The sequence below is a fragment of the Muntiacus reevesi genome, chromosome 6, assembly GCF_963930625.1.
Source record: "Muntiacus reevesi chromosome 6, mMunRee1.1, whole genome shotgun sequence".
Lineage (NCBI taxonomy): Eukaryota > Metazoa > Chordata > Mammalia > Artiodactyla > Cervidae > Muntiacus > Muntiacus reevesi.
In genome coordinates, this window is record NC_089254.1 from 41,751,393 (window position 1) to 41,769,341 (window position 17,949).

The 17,949-nt window shown below is 36.1% G+C and overlaps 1 protein-coding gene across 3 annotated transcripts in view; it reads left to right on the plus strand.

Annotated features, from left to right (window-relative positions):
- Nucleotides 1–17,949, plus strand: part of FAM185A (family with sequence similarity 185 member A) — a 73,439-nt gene that overhangs the window by 6,015 nt on the left and 49,475 nt on the right. For 2 of the 3 annotated variants that reach the window (XM_065938441.1, XM_065938444.1), the window contains exons 3-4: nucleotides 2,576–2,668; nucleotides 8,774–8,912. In XM_065938441.1, coding sequence (XP_065794513.1) covers nucleotides 2,576–2,668; nucleotides 8,774–8,912 — 232 coding nt within the window. Of the gene's footprint in view, nucleotides 1–2,575; nucleotides 2,669–8,773; nucleotides 8,913–15,771; nucleotides 15,854–17,949 lie in introns of all 3 variants that reach the window. The other variant, XM_065938442.1, reaches the window with a different exon arrangement.

Here is a 17,949-nt window from a genome sequence, read left to right on the forward strand (position 1 = left end):
CCAGACCAGGATATGGGTTTGGTTGCCATTTCCTTCTCCAGGGGATCTTTCCCACCCAGGGATACAACCCAGGTCCCCCGCATTGCAGGCAGATTCTTTACCGACTGATCTCCAGAGAAGCCCACAAATACAATAGTTCAAAAATACTCAAAAATTAAATTTGGGTCCACTGAATCTTAGTGATAGTTAGAAGAATTGAGTTGAGAGAATCATTCTTGAGATTTCAGAATTTAACTGACTTAAATTCACAAATGGGAACACTTCATAAAATACCTGGTTTAAAGCTTCAAATATGGCATAATATTATTTCTAGTTAGTGATTGCCTTTAATGTAAGTTTCTATTCCACTCATTAAGGATTTGAGATATATTTGATCTATGTAATAAGATGTTTATAGCAATAATAATAGCTACTGGTGGCTCAGTGGTAAAGAATCTGCTTGTTAATGCAGGAGACATGGAAGATATGGGTTCCGATCTCTGGGTCGGGAATATCCCCTGGAGGAGGAAATGGCAACCAATTCCAGTATTCTTGCCTGGGAAATCTCAAGGACAGGGGAGTCTAGTGGGCTACCGGGGTCTCCAAAGAGTCATACACAACTTAGTGACTGAACAACAACAAACAACAAAACTGTCTACTGAGTTCTTATTATATATCCAGAAACTTAGCTAAGCCTTCATTTATTCTGTGAATTGTCTCCTTTTTATCAAGGAGGAAACTGTCAGATACAGAGACTGAGGAACTCATTTAGGTTCCCATAGTTAATAAATAGAGCTAAGATTTGAACTTGGGTCTTTCTGCATTCCAAGCTATGCTATCTTCACTTTTCTTTATTGTCCAAGCAAAATGTCTAGCAGAAGTACATTTTTTCAGCATAATTAGGGAATAAATGAGTAAACTTTTCAAGCAATAGTCTCTTACCTCATTGAATGCCACACATTTGCATTTTTAAAAATGCAGTAATAATAGTTTATATTATACTAAATAGCTTCTGACTTATTTAAACATTTAACTATTTCATAATATTTTTGAGCTTTAGGCTTCTTTGAAAATAGGATGATTATTTACTTGGAAAAAATATACATATATATGAAATTTTGCTTACAATTTCATAAGTTTTGCAGACTCCAGAATGTCATGTAAGTTTGGTTAAGAACTCTTGTTGTTGTTCAGTCCTGTCTGACTCTGTGACCCCATGGACTACAGCATACCAGGCCTCCCTGTCCTTCAGTTATTTTGGAGATATTCTTTTTTAAAGTTCATGAATTACTTGTCTCCTTGATAAAGACAGTATTATTAAATACAATTGGACTTCTGACTCATGTTTCTTTGGGCATGAAGTAGTCTACCATGCTGTAACATAAAAGAGCTTTTTAAGAGGGGTTCATTTTGCCCTTTTTACTGAATTTTTTGAATTTCATCCCTGGGCTGTTTTACCTAAAGTTTTATTGTTTTTTTTTTTTTCCTTCAAGTAAAGCAACCAGAAGGCATGTGATTGTTTTGAACTTTTCCCCCTACTTTTTAGATACTTTTCTGTTGTTGCTGGTTGTGATATTGATGGGTTTGCTTTTGCTGTCTTTCATTCTCTGGTATTTACCTGTTTGTTTTCTCTTTATACTTGTGGTAGAACTGAAGACTTCACAGATATTAAGGTGAAGAACGGTACTCTGAAAAATAGATCAAACCATCTAATAGCTCACACACAACCATAGTTTAGTTTTCATTTGTGTCCAAGTTTATTTTTCATTTGTGTGGGTGACTCATTTCTATTCAGTTACTGTAGGTTCCTTTCATCTTCTGGCTCTGTCGTCTATTAAAGCCTTATTGTAATATGCACTCACCTGATGGAAGGGGCAGAACACAGAGAAGGCACATCAGTTCTAAAAGCACAAGCCTGGGTATTAAACATAGTATTTCCACTTTTATTCTGTTGGCAAGAACTTAGAAGCACCTAGGTGGCGCTGGTGATAAAGAACCTTGCCTTCCAGGGCAGGAGGTGTAAGTTTGATTCTGTTAGTTTATAATTTGCTGTTTTCCAGTATATCACCTGATAAAGTTGTTTACCTTTCTGATTCTTGAATTTCTTTCTCTGTAAAATGGGGAAACACATAATATGCATCACTCTGAGTTGTGAGAATTAAATGTTAATTTGTGTAAAGTAGCAAACACTGTTATTGATGCAAAGGGAATGCCAAGTCATAGGTGTTATTGTTATTAATAATACACATATTAATAATGATGAACAGTAACATTGATTATTGTTATCATCTTCATCATTTATGTTTAGTTAGCCAGTCACAGTGATCTTTGATTCCCACGCCTTTCTTCAGTTAAGCTACTAAAACCCCTGAGTCCCTCTAGTCCAGCTTTATTTAATCCCTTTAACAGCAGTTGACATTCTTTTCTCACAGATGTTATTATTCAAAGCAGTACATTTCTATTTCATTCCTAGTTCCTCTGTTACTGCTTTATTATTATTATTTAAAAAGAAATGTATAAAATGTTGAATATTTACTAGTGTGAGTCAAATTTATGCTCTCTTTTTCTATATGTTTATTTTGTATTTGTCTTTCAGAGTCAAAAATTACATGTTCAAACAACAGGAGGCAAAGTGATCTGCCTGGGAACGGTTTATGGAAATATAGATATCCATGCATCAGATAAAAGTGTAAGATTGAAATTTTCATGTTTAGTAATTGCAGTTTTGTCTCAGCTTGGCTCACATAGAGGGTAGATTCTACAAAATTTGTAGTATAACTTCCCCTTTTTAATGCATTTTAGTTTATTAGTAAATTTGAGTTTGAAATAGAGATGATTAAATATTATACAATTTAATTTTAAATTTATGTTTTAAAACTTTTGTTATTTAGCTACTTATTTGGAATCAGTAATATCCTTAAATACTTAATATTTGTTTAAAATTTTTTAAAATTGAAGTAGAGTTCATTTACAGTACTGTGGTAATTTTTGCTATATAACAAAGTGATTCAATTATACATACATATGCATTCTTTTTTATATTCCTTTCCTTTATGATTTATCCCAGGATATTGAATATAGTTCACTGTGCTATACAGTAGGACCTTATTGTTTATCCATTCTATATGAAATAGTTTGTGTATAACCCCAAACTCCCAGTGCCTTTTTCCCAAATACTTAATATTTAATTCTGATTCTGAAGAAATTTTTTTTTTATCATGGGTTAAAATTATTCATTAAGTAATACTATGAAGAAGTGAAGTGAAGTGAAAGTTGCTTAGTCGTGCCCAACTCTTTGCGACCCCCATGGACTATACAGTCCATGGAATTCTCCAGGCCAGAATACTGGAGTGGGTAGCCTTTCCCTTCTCCAGGGGAGCTTCCCAACCCAGGGATCAAACCCAGGTCTCCCGCATTGCGGGCGGATTCTTTTACCAGCGGAGCCACAAAGGAAGCCCCAAGTAATACTGTACTTGGAATTAAATTTTTCTTTTTTTTTTTGGCTATTAGCCCTTTATTGACATAATTTATAGAACACATAAAGAACTTACAACTTAGGGATTTCCTGGCAGTCTAGTGGTTTAGTTCAGTTCAGTCACTCAGTCATGTCCAACTCTTCCAACCCCATGGACTATATAGCACGCCAGGTTTTCCTGTCCATCACCAACTACCAGAGTTTGCTCAAATTCATGTCCATCGAGTCAGTGATGCCATAAATTTTTCTTAGTTTTAGGTTTATTTGAGTATTTTTTTTACCCAATACCTGTTTATTTTGCCTTTAGGCAATTGAAGGATGAGTTTCAAAACTCAACTTTCTTCAGTATTTTCCACAAGATGGCGCCATTAGATAGCATTACTGTTTTCCAAACGCTTTTGCTAGCCATAGGAATTTTCATTTTTATAAGACAGTTTGCATTTTTCATTCAACTTTTGTTGCTTTCTGTGGCTTAACATAATATTAAGAATAAAGGTATGATTTTGAAGTATACATTTTCAACAATTTTTCAGCACAATCAGTAATATACTGAATCTTTTAGAAAGGTGTAAGCCACCTTTTTGGCTTCCCAAGTGACGATAGTGGGAAAGACCCCCCTGTCAGTGCAGGAAACATGAGACATGCCAGTTTCATCGCTGGGTCAGGAAGATCCCCTGGAGGAGGGCATGGCAACCCACGTCAGTATTCTTGCCTGGAGAATCCCATGCCCCTGGAGGGCATGGCAACCCACGTCAGTATTCTTGCCTGGAGAATCCCATGCCCCTGGAGGGCATGGCAACCCACTCCAGTATTCTTGCCAGGAGAGCCTGGTGGTATGCAGTCAGTGGGGTTGCAGAGAGTCAGACACGACTGAACTGACTTAGCACACAGTTACAAGCCACCTTTTGGGGCTTCTGTGGTGGCTCAGCAGTAAAGAGTCCACTTGCAATACAGGAAACAAAAGAAATGCAGGTTCAATTCCTGGGGCAGGAAGATCACCTGGAATAGGAACTGGCAACCCACTCCAGTATTTCACCTGAAAAATTCCATGGACAACAGAGCCTCCCAAGTTACAGTCTATGGGGTTGCAAAGAGTCGGTCACAACTGAGCACACAAGTCATCTTTTATTTTACAGTTAATTTGCATGGCTGTTTTGTCATGAATTTGTTCAGTTCCATACTCAACTTTATCCTCAAATGATTGTAGAGAGGAACTGGAATCCTATATGTAGATTATTGTTGGCATAATTAAACAAGGCAGGTTATCACACTAATTATCCTGCCTTTTTATTTTTCATCGCCTTTTCCTTAGAACCTGTGGGAGACTGTTTAAACCCAAACATTCAAATTTATCTTTTTAAAAAGTGTTGTAAGACACTGCCTGGCTTTATGTGGCAGCTGTTTTGAGATGGCGTTTAGCTTCACCTCTCTGATTGTGGTCTTGGAGGTACAAAAGGAAATTGGATAACTGCAGTTGTAGAATAGTACATCCTGATGTTCAGATGTAACTATCGAAGATTTAACTCATCATAATTATATTTTGACCTCTGTTTCCACTCATCGTTTATCTTTTCTGTCAACTTTCATGGTTTATTGAATATTCATTTATTCCTATGATCTGGTTTTTTTTTGTTGGTTTGTTTCCTGCCTAACTGGGTTTTGTGTTGTGCTAACAAATCTATTTTGATATTTCTTTTAGTTTATTTTATGCATAGTATTAATTTTTAAGACATATTTATAAGTTTGTGGGACTTTATATAAAAATTGCTTATAAAATATATTAACTTTTAATATACAGCTTTCATGGAAATGTTTTGGATATTTGAGAGGTAGCTTAGTGAATTGGTTAAGAGCACAAAATTGAGCATCAGCATACTTGGGTTTGAATCCTGGCATAGCCACTTTTACTAAGCTCTTTACTTTCAGATTAGTTATTTAACCTCTATGTATTTTGGTTTTCTAGAAAATGGAATAATGGTGTTAACTCAGATGGTTGTCATGAGGATTAAATGAGTTAAAACATAATATAGATAAAGTACTTAATACAGTGTCTGGCATAGCTAACTCTGTTGTAGTGTTGACGATGATGTTGATAGAGGTAAGTGAAACACAGGAAAGATAATTTGACAAGTCCTAAACCTCCCAGTTAACTTCACTGAGACTCTTTCATTATTCATAACATAGGGATGGGTTTTTTTTTTTTTTTGCTCAAGAAGATTGTGAGAATCAAGTGAGCATGATAAATACTCAGCAGTATTCTTTATGTATCATTTTATATGGAATGGCTATTTTTTAAATTGTATTGTTAATTTCTGTATCCTAAGTTTGATACAGAGAAGATAGAAATCCATTTTATCTGATTGTTGAATGAATTGATGATATAGTTATCATTTGACCTTCCTTTCTTAGTTTGGACTACAAGGCTACAATTTTCCCTTAAAGCTTCATTTTAATTTGATAATGTTTATTTATAATAACTAGACTTTATGAGAAAAAGTTCTTTTTGTGTAGGAAGGCAGATTAATTTATAGCAATTTCTCTCTAAGAAAGGTATTTTTGAGTCTGCTTTTTGTTCTTTCTTTAAATAGCTCCTTTTCTTAACAAGCAAGGTGTACAATTTAAATGAGTCTATTTTTTACTCTTTGTGCTATTACCATTAATATAAATCGGACCTTCAGTATTTAAACTATGGTGCCCTAAGTTTAATTATTCCAGTTAGGATCTGATAAAATGCATTATAAATGGCCCTCAGTGAATTTTCTGTTTCTTTAAAGTAATTTTATTGATTGATTGGTTAAAATAGTTATATTACTGTGGCGGGGAGAGTTGTATTTTTGCTTGCTTTCATTTGCTTTGAGAATATTTTTTTTGAGAATATTTTTGAGAATATTTAGTGTTTAATGAACAAAGTAAATTTTTAGCTTTTTCATAAATACATAAGGAATGTCTTAAAGGCTTTATTTGATTGTGGGGAGAGTCTAATCAAAAGTTCCTCCTTTGCCAGTTCAATTAAGTTTCAAATATTCTTTCAATATTTATCTTTTGGTATTCCCTAAAACAGCTTCACTGTTTATAAAAAGCTAGAGTGTTCATACTTGTCTACTTTATGGAAATACTTGGAGAATTTGAAGCTATGCATAAAACAACTTTTCATAAAGAAATTTTGTAGGTAAAGGATAATTTTTTAAGAATATTAAACCTTTACTGTTACACTGAAGGATGCAAAGCATGTGTATCCTCACAAATCTGAATGTATGTAAAATATCTGTCCTTTGACAGATTTATCGAAACTAGATTTAAAGTAAACCTGTGAATCCATAATTAGTGGAAGAGAAACTGTAGTAGATAAGAAGTAATTAGGTGTATTTATTTATTTATTTTTGGGGGTGTATTTAGTATATCTAATAAAAGTCCATTAAAAAAGAAAATCCAGATGGCAAAGTAATTCTAGTGTACTTACTATAACAACCTCTAGGTACTTTTATTTCTTTTCGTATTTTAGTATTCTTGAAACTCAATTCTTATTAGATAATACTTTGCACTCAGCAATTTTTGAAGGAAGTATTAAGATTAAATAATACTGATGCCAATGTGTTGAGAAACAAAGATGTTCTATCTTTAAATACCTCAGTATAATGCTTGAATCTGACCCTGGGCAAAACTGTGGCATGCCTTCCTGGTGATTTAGTTTTTATGTCAGCAATTTTATATTAGCTATCACGTTATGCTTATAAAATATTTGCTTAAAATACTGTACAGATAATCTGGAGTTCTTTTTTTTTTTTTTTTTTTGCTGTTTTTTTTTTTTATTTATTTTTTTTAAATTAGTTGGAGGCTAATTACTTCACAACATTTCAGTGGGTTTTGTCATACATTGATATGAATCAGCCATAGAGTTACACGTATTCCCCATCCCGATCCCCCCTCCCACCTCCCTCTCCACCCGACTCCTCTGGGTCCTCCCAGCCCACCAGGCCCGAGCACTCGTCTCATGCATCCCACCTGGGCTGGTGATCTGTTTCACCATAGATAATATACATGCTGTTCTTTCGAGACATCCCACCCTCACCTTCTCCCACAGAGTTCAAAAGTCTGTTCTGTACTTCTGTGTCTCTTTTTCTTTTTTGCATATAGGGTTATCGTTACCATCTTTCTAAATTCCATATATATGTGTTAGTATGCTGTAATGTTCTTTATCTTTCTGGCTTACTTCACTCTGTATAATGGGCTCCAGTTTCATCCATCTCATTAGGACTGATTCAAATGAATTCTTTTTAACGGCTGAGTAATATTCCATGGTGTATATGTACCACAGCTTCCTTATCCATTCATCTGTAATCTGGAGTTCTTAATTAGATATCTTCATTTTACATTGTGCTCAGCATTTGAGACAGAAATGCATACTAAATTTTGTTAGAGAAGCTTAGACATAAATATAAAAGTATTTCCATTTTGCTCGATGTAAAACTACTGACATTCGATGTAAGGGGAAAACATTCTAGAAATAATAGTTTATTTACTACATTAACAGATGAGAGGAGAAAAAGCATATGATAGTCCAATAAAATCAGATAAAGTAAATGCTAAAATTTAAAACCCATTCATCATTTAAACCGCAACAACAACAAAACAGATATGAAATAAAAGGGAGCTTCGTTAGTCTAACAAAAAGGGATCTAGAAGATCTCTATAGCAAACATCATACTTAATGATGCAGTGTTGTAAGCTTTCCCTCTGAGAACAGGAGTTAGATAAGGATGCTTGCTTATAACTTCATCACTCATATTCACTGTTGAATTGGAGGCCTGAGCTAGATAAGCCAAGAAAGAGCAAGAAAAATAATATGAGAATTGGAAAGGAAGAAATGAAACTACCACTTGTAAACAATATAATTATGCACATAGAAAAATTATTTTAATTCAAGTAAATTATTAGAATTAAGTGAGTTTAGTGAGGCTTCGAATTTAAGGTCAAATAAAAAAAGCAATTAAGATGAAGTGATGTTTAAAAAATACCTTTTATAATGATATTTAGAAAACATGAAATATGAATAAATTTAACAAAACATGAAGAACTCTACATAGAAAATATAAAGCATTATTGGGAGAAAGTAAAGAAGATCTAAATAAATGAAGGAATATAATGGATATGTTCCACAGAGAATACACTGTTGCTCATAATCATGTAATTAGAGCTGGAAAGTTAAAGTCAATAAGTTGACTGCATGCTGTACATATTAGTTGCTCACTAATTCTGTTGGCACAGTTTTCACTTTTTATTAGCCTTCATTTTATACTGATTGAATCTTTCTCTTACTAGACTGTGACTGTAGATAAACTGCAGGGAAGTTCTGTTAATATATCTACTGAAGATGGTTTGCTGAAAGTCAAGTATCTTTATACAGAATCATCATTTCTGTCTTCTGCTGCTGGGGATATTACATTAGGAAGTGTTCATGGTAAGATGACAAAGGCCTAATACATCTTAGATATGCCATGTAACAAATTTTAAGAGATGACTATTTCTTCGTAGTTGAAGGAGGATCTGCAAATTAAGAAGGTGTCCCTCTAAATAATTAGTTACAAACTAATCATCTTTAAAAACCCACAAAATAAAGTGACTCATAATGTACTGAATTTTATTTTGTTAAGAAATTGAATATCATGTTGTTATACATGAAGCTAAAAATAATTCTGATTTTTAATGCATTTTCTTGTAGAATGGAACAAACAAAGAAATGTGTGCAGGAATATTCAGAGGAAAGCATGATGAAGTGAAAGCAGTGTTAAAAAATAAAGATGGATTCTGAGTGTTTTAGGTTGCGATAGGAAAGCTAAGGATGAACTACGTTAATGAAGCATTTGTGAAAGAGATTATAGCGATTCAGTGATACTAATTTTGGCTAAAATACTTCAGTGTGTTAGTTCTAGCACCAGGTTCTCTCAGTGCCCTGCCATTTTCAGTGTTCTTTAATTAAATACAATCTTACAACTTTCAAAACACATCTGTGCAGTTAAATAATGTTACTTAGTTAACTTTTGTGTTACTGAAAGAAGAGAAGAGAACATAATGGTGAAGTAATATGGCTGAGGGCATGCTGGTATTTAGTGTCACTCAACATGCTTCTTAATTTCCACGTAGCGGATGATTTAAGTCCAGACATGTTTTCTGAAATATATATAGATATTAATAGAATTAAGAATCTCTTATCCTGGCAGGTAGTGTATACACATCTGCTAAATGCCTTTTGGACCATTTTCCAGGAGTTACAAACAAACATTTGCTGTACATAGTCGACACTCATTTAACTTCTATAGGAAAGCTGAATATTGTTATCTATATACTTTGGTGAAACCTCCAGATTTTCATAATCAACATGAATTGTTAAGTAGTATTAGAAAACCTGACTAGTGCTAACCATGCTGTATAGCAAACTGGCAAGTAGTCTTACAGTTAAAAAGAAAACTAAAAAAATGAGTACTTAAATGCTTAAAATAACCTCAATTTCATAGTTAAACCTTGTCAATCATTCTTGTAGGCTTAAAGTATTATTTGAGACCAGAATAGCTTGTGTCCAGTAGAGCTGCACCTAAATAAAACAAATAGTTTTCTTACTTATTCATCAGGTTTTTTTTTTTTTTTTTACTCAGTTGTGCCTTGACTAGTTCTGGTACTTTGTAACTCCATATTTGAACAATGACTTATATGTAAGCATTGCATTTCTAACTGTCAATTGTAACTGAAAGTGCTGTACTTAATATATTAAGTAACTTTTAGTCGAAAAGCAGTTCCTTACCATATTACATGTTGATTAACACTCGGGATAAGAACAGCTCTCTTCTCTGCAGTACTGTATATCATGTTTATTCTAAATTCATTGATGTTTTTTAATTTATTTTTTTGCTTTAAGTTAGTCAAGAATTGAACTTGGTACAATTTAACATCAGTAGTTTGCATGATAGTAAAACAAATGCACTTTTTTTAAGCAGTCCTCAAAATACTTTAGGTCTCTTGATTAGTTACAGTGGCCGAAACGGAAACAGATGGCTAGGAATAAAAGAGTTCATTTCTTGAGCTTTCGTAAAATGTTTTTTATTTACTGACCTCTACTTTGAAGTCAAATACCTTTTCTTGGGTTATTTAAGTCTAATCAGACCTGCATCCTCTTTCAGACTTTGTCTCTGGTTGGATTTTTGAAAGGAGACTGTAAGATGGAAATTAAGAGTGCAGCAGATTTACCAGGGAGGCCTCTGGGGCCCAATGCCATACAAAGGAAGAAAGCCTAGTTTCCACAGGAGAGATTAAACTTGATGAGTCTCAGCAACCCCAAAGGATGCTGTGAAGCTGAAATGGTCCTCAGAACTGTTTCAGGTTGGGATGAGGGGAGGTGGACCTTTATGTCCCCAGTCCTAAGATGCAGGCTGCCCCAGCAGCAGTATGATCCTGGATCAGAATGGCTCTCTTCAGCTAAACCAGTTCCCTAAGGGGGCAGACAGTGAGGACTGTCTGCCAGCAGTATTCCCAGTAGATCAGAAAATAAGCCCTTCAGTTACAGAGGGGATTCTAGATGACAGCGTACAGCATCCTCTACCTTTATATTTATTGATTCACGCAGTAGTACCTTTATTGACCACCCACTGTGTGCCAGATTTTCAGGCCCTGGGGGTATGAAGTTGGGCAGGAGATGATCTCTATCTTTAAAGAGCTCATAGTCTAGTGGGAGCTCATGGTCAAGCTCATAGTCTTGTTTGTAATACTAGTAGAGCAAAAAGAAGTAGAAGGGAAAATTGATCCAGTTGCCATGGTACAAAAGGTTCCCTTTGTACAAAGGTTGTACAAATACAAAAGGTTGTTCAGCCCTGCTTTCTCTATCTGATCCTTGGCTCTCACTCTACTTGGTTTTCCAGTGGTAGTCAGTATAAGAAAGAGAGAGATTTGAAAGAAACCATTTTTGTTTTTTAGTCACACCCAGTGCCTTCCTACTTTTTAAGTCACATGTCAGAGAGGCCCAAGTTTCTTGCCTTTCCCTTCTGTGCCATACCTACTTCCATCCTTGTCCCAAGGGATTATATGCACATGTTCCTTGAGTTTGGAGTGTGAAGATGGGATGGATACAGAAGACTAGCCAGTGTTCCAGCCATACTTCCTAATAAGTTTAAAGATAGAGTCATGACTAGGGGGAGGAAGTCCCTATGTTCTAGCTACTGGAGTTTAGTAAAGAGAGATACCTCCCAAAAAAAAAAAAAAAAAAAAGAGAGAGATACCTCCCAAGAATCATCCTAAGCTGGAATGCTAAGTGTATATTCCAGTGAATTCTTTGTTGTAAGTGGTGATGGTCATATAATGCAAATTAGATACATATTTTGGTTGTATTTAAGTAAACTACCTTGGGAATCTTTTATGGGAAAATAGATTGCTACTCTAAACATCTTATAGAAAACAAACTAATAAGAATGTATATATTCTAAGACCTGCCTGTTGAGGATTTGTTTAGTTTGGCTTCTTTTTCATAAGGTAGATTTTTGTTTTTTAACTCCAACATACGGATGTTGTAAAAGCCTTTATACCACAAACATCATAACAATAACTGTCTTCAGATATATGAATTTGGAGCCCTTGTGTCAGTAGGGGTGTGTGTGTGCACTAAATTGCTTCAGTTGTGTCTGAATCTTTGTGACCCTAGGGACCATAGCCTGCCAGAGTCCTCTGTCCATGGAATTCTTCAGGCAAGAATACTAGAGTGGATTTCCTTGCCCTCCTCCAGGGGATCTTCCCAACCCAGGGATCGAACCCATCTCTCTTATGTCTCCTGCATTGGCAGGCAGGTTCTTTACCACTCCACTGCCTGGGAAGCCGATCAGTAGGTGGGTGGGCGTTTGTGTGAAAGCGTGTTGAAAGCAAACATTCATTGTGTGCTTCATGAAGTGAGTTTGCTTCTTTTACTTACTGGGTAATTGACTGTTTACAAATGAAGACTATAAAACTTAGAAATGTCTAATTGTTTGCTCTCAGTTATAAGTTATTAGTGGAAGAGCAAGTATTCAATCCAGATTTCTTGACTTTTAGGGAGATGTTTTAAAACAGTGTTTGTACATAGCCATGCTGAATTTCTTGATTGCAACCCAAATTCTGTCATTGCTTTGAGGGCTTCCTGGGTTGCTCTACAGATGCTTCCTCTAGGCAAACAACACTATAACACAGATGCACTGCTTCAGCTGGGTTCTAAATTGTAAACTCCAGTTTCAGGGTCATTTATTATGCCTTAAATGAGTTTTTGGTATTCAATAGAGTGTTTGGGTTCAGCTTAGCTCCGTGGAGCCAATCAGGTACTCAGTTCATTCTATAAAAGTGTTGCTGCTATCTTCAGTGTGTGGCTTCAAAGGGTTCCTTCCATAAAGGAAGAGGGAGCTTGAAATTTGTTTTTGTCTATGTATTCTTTTTGTTCATATACTCTGATGCAAACCAGTACTGCTGAAAAAAGAGGATGCTCAGTAATGAAGAAAGGGAAAATGAAAGGAGTAATAAGTCATTCCTGACTTTGCAAATTGACTCCTATATGAAGAGAAAAGAAAAAAAAATCTAAAATGTTTTTTGAAATGAAAATTTTAAGTATAGCTGGCTGTATTTTCTCAGTAAGAAAATAAGTAATCTAACTAACTAGTAATATTTACTGTTTGTAATGTTGCTGCTGCTGCTGCTAAGTCGCTTCAGTCGTGTCCGACTCTGTGCGACCCCATGGATGGCAGCCCACCAGGCTCCCCCGTCCCTGGGACTATCCAGGCAAGACCACTGGAGTGGGTTGCCAGTTCCTTCTCCAATGCATGAAAGTGAAAAGTGAAAGTGAAGTCGCTCAGTCATGTCCGACTCTTAGCGACCCCATGGACTGCAGCCTACCAGGCTCCTCCATCCATGGGATTTTTCAGGCAAGAGTACTGATGTGGGTTGCCATTGCCTTCTCCATTTGTAATGTTGAATACCGCACAATTGCACTCATCTCACATGGTAGCAAAGTAATGCTCAAAATTCTCCAAGCCAGGCTTCAGCAATACGTGAACTGTGAACTTCCAGAGTTCAGGCTGGATTTAGAAAAGGCAGAGGAACCAGAGATCAAATTGCCAACATCCGTTAGATCATCGAAAAAGCAGGAGCGTTCCAGAAAAAATTCTACTTCTGCTTTATCGACTACGCCAAGCCTTTGTCTGTGTGGATCACAACAAACTGTGGAAAATTCTTGAAGAGATGGGAATACCAGACCACCTGACCTGCCTCCTGAAAAATCTGTATGCAGGTCAAGAAGCACCAGTTAGAACTAGGCATGGAACAACAGACTGGTTCCAAATCAGGAAAGGAGTACGTCAAGGCTGTATATTCTCACCCTGCCTATTTAAGTTATATGCAGAGTACATCATGAGAAATGCCAGGCTGGATGAAGCACAAGCTGAAATCAAGATTGCCAGGAGAAATATCAATAACCTCAGATATGCAGATGATATCACCTTTATGGCAGAAAACACAGAAGAACTAAAGAGCCTCTTGATGAAAGTGAAAGAGGAGAGTGAAAAAGTTGGCTTAAAAGTCAACATTCAGAAAACTTAAAATCATGGCATCTGGTCCCATCACTTCATGGCAAATATATGGGGAAACAATGGAAACAGTGACAGACTTATTTTGGGGGACTCCAAAATCACTGCAGATAGTGACTGCAGCTATGAAATTAAAAGACGCCTGCTCCTTGGAAGAAAAGTTATGACCAACCTAGACAGCATATTAAAAAGCAGAGATATGCTTTGCCAATAAAAGTCCATCTAGTCAGAGCTATGGTTTTTCCAGTAGTCATGTATGGATGTGAGAGTTAGGCTGTAAAAAAAGCTGAGTGCCAAAGAATTGATGCTTTTGAACTGTGGTGTTGGAGAAGACTCTTGAGAATCCCTTGGACTTCAGGGAGATCCAACCAGTCAATCCTAAAGGAAATAAATCCTGAATATTCATTGGAAGGACTGATGTTGAAGCTGAAACTCCAATACTTTGGCTACCTGATGCATAGAACTGACTGAGTGGAAAAGACCCTGATGCTGGGAAAGATTGAAGGCAGGAGGAGAAGGAGATGACAGAAGATGAGATGGTTGGATGGCATCACCGACTCAATGGACACGAGTTTGAGTAAACTCTGGGAGTTGGTGATGGACAGGGAGGCCTGGCATGCAGCCGTCCATGGGGTCGCAGAGTCAGACGCAATTGAGCGACTGAACTGAACTGAATGTTGAATCACATATTAAGTATGTATGTCTTCTAATACAGAAGAAACTAGGGTATTCATTGATTCAACAAAAATTCCCTAATGTTCTGGCACTGAGAATCTAGTGGGAGAATAAGTACTTGAATAGTTTGTGTTCAAATGTAAAATTTTATTACAGTTTACTATCTTTTGATTTTCTTTTAAGTTGTCAAAAATTAGATTCTTTGTAAAGTGTAGTTTGTTGTATTCTGCTATTTGAATATTTGTGATTTTTAAAGAATTCTATATCTATATGTATTCTAGTAAATATATTTTTAGAACATTTATAAATATATAGTATCCTGACTCAGAAAGAAAGGCTTCCTTGAAGTGGCTTGCTGGGATTGATTTTACTTACAATTTAAATAAATTAATTGGGTTTAATATATAGGAGTACTCATGACAGTCATTTTAGTGTTTTATATTTAACATGTTATTTTTTGGAATAAATGATTAATGAATAAAACTATTTAAAATATTTAGATTCTCTGTATAACTTAGGATCTTATTTTAGGCTCTTTGGGAACATACATTAATAAATTGGTGACTGTTAGTTCCCATCTTTCTGTACTTCAGAAGTCCTTTGTTGCCAAAAGATTTAGCAATATATACATGCTAAATGCTTTCTTAAATAACCTTGGATTTTAGAAACTTTCACAAAAGTAAAAGTTACATAAACTATGCAAATACAATTAATAATTTTGATAGCACTCAAAACTTCATAAAGATATGTTTCAGTTTTCTCTAAGAACATATAAGTTCTGGTAAATTTATAAATCTGCCTTATGAATTTAGAAACTCAGAAATACAAAATTCTAAAGGAAGAAAACTTTTATTGGATTAAATGGGATTCTTCATAAGCTCATGAAAATGCTTTGTTCTAATTTTAGCATTTATTCTTAAGTTCATTAAGTTTGATTGTCATTTGACACATAATTTATGTTAATGTTGAATCTGGACACTTAAACTTTTTTATATGAAATTATAGCTTCCTTTGTGGTACAGATAGCATAGATTTTTTTTTTTTTCTTTCATGATTTAGACATGTGATAAATATGCTGCTATTCCATGCAGTGTTTGTACTCCACTCATTTCCTTGGAGGGACTGGACTTCTTCCTTAAAGGTGATAATGCCATTTTCAGTGTATGGCCTCCAAGCTTCCACTAAAGGAAGAGAGATCATAAAGGATCATGTGAGAAATTTGTTAGCCAGAATGTCTTAAAATGACTTTAACTATAGAAGTCTGAGATAAAGTGCTTAGTGTGTTTTAAGGAAGGAGAAAGGCACACAAGTATTAGTGGGTGCTGGCGTCTGTGTCACAGCTTATATTTATAATTTTTGTTCAGTCGCTAAGTTGTGTCTGACTCTTTGTGAACCGCAACATGCAAGGCTCCCCTGTCCTTCACTATCACCCAGAGTTTGCTCAGGTTCATATCCATTGAGTCATTGATGCTGTCTAACCAGCTCGTCCTCTGTTGTCCTCTTCTGTTGCCTTCAGTCTTTACTAGCATCAGGGGCTTTTCTAGTGAATCGTCTTTTCATGTCAGATGGCCAGAGCACTGGAGCTTTAGCTTCAGCATGTGTCCCTCCAGTGAATATTCAGAGTTGATTTCCTTAAGGATTGACTGGTTTGATCTCCTTGCAGTCCAAGGGACTCTCAAGAGTCTTCTCCAGCACCAAATTTGAAAGCATCAGTATTTAAAATTGCTTTTTCTCAAATGTCTGTGAATTCCTCCTCTTTACACACCCCCTTGGTATTCAGCATTTCATCCTGTTTCATTGTTCTTTTAGTTCTTTCTTTTCCTTGGACATCTTAGACACTTTTGACTCAACTACCATTGTATTCCAATAATTCAAATTTGTATCTCTAGCCCTGACTTCCAACTTATACATCCATCTGCTTAGTAGACATAGCCGTTTGGATCCTTAGAGTCTTCTCTGATGACTTCATGTTTCTAACTTCTTTTCTCCTATTTTCCCAGCTCCCACCCCCAACCTCATCCATAATGTATTCCTCCTCTTTTATTTCCATTTGCAGATTCTAATACTACCATGTACGTTATTTCCCAAACTAGAAATCCAGAAGTAATCCTGAACTTCTGTCACCTTCCCCATCTAGTCAACACCAAGTTTAGATACGTTTTAGGAGGCTCAGTGGTAAAGAATCCGCCTACCATTGCAGGAGATGTAGGAGACACAGGTTTGATCCCTGGGTTGGGAAATTCTTTTAGAGGAGGAAATGGCAGCCCACTCAGTGTTCTTGCCTGGAGAACCCCATGGAAAGAGGAGCCTAGCAGGTACGGTCCTTGGGTTTGCAAAGAGTCTGACATGACTGAGCTGCACGAGCACACTCACCTAAATACTTCTTTCAATCTATCCCATCTTTTTCTTCCAAATTTCTACTCTTCTAATTAAGATTCTTGTCAGCTCTTGCCTCACCTCTAGCAATAAATTTGCTTCCAGTCTTGCCTTCTTCAAATTCACTGTCCTAACTATTGTGTGAAAGTGCAAGTGCTAGCCGCGCAGTTGTGTCTGACTCTTTGCCACCCCATGAACTTTACAGTCCATGGAATTCTCCAGGCCAGAATACTGGAGTGGATAGCCTTTTCCATCTGCAGGGGGTTTTCCCAACTCAGGGATAGAACCCAGGTCTCCCACATTGCAGGCAGATTCTTTACCAGCTGAGCCACCAGGGAAGCCCAAGAATACTGGAGTGGGTAGCCTATCCCTCCTCCAGCAGATCTTCCCGACCCAGGAATCAGACCATGGTCTCCTGCATTGCAGGTGGATTCTTTACCAACTGAGCTATTAGGGAACTATTATATGGTTGTTTATTAGAAAAGAAGCACCTTGAACATGGCATTGTCTTACCCAAACCCTTTCCTACTCAGTGACTTAGCTAACTTACTACCTTTTTTTGACCTTATGCTTTGTGTTCTAGAATTACACAATCTCTTACTTCTTCCTGTATACATTCATACCTGTTTTATACTTCTGAGTTTTTGATCAGAGCTTTTGATCATACAGATCAGTTATAGTCTTTCTAAAATGTTTTTCCCAGCTTTCTTTATCTCATTTACTTTTAGTAATCTTTTCATACTCAGCTAAAGCAGCCTTTCTCCGTTTCTGGCCTTCCATTGACCCATAAATTCTTGCCTGACTATAAACTCCTCAATAGCAGGGATCTTGTTTTATTTACCTCTATATGCTTTGCATTTA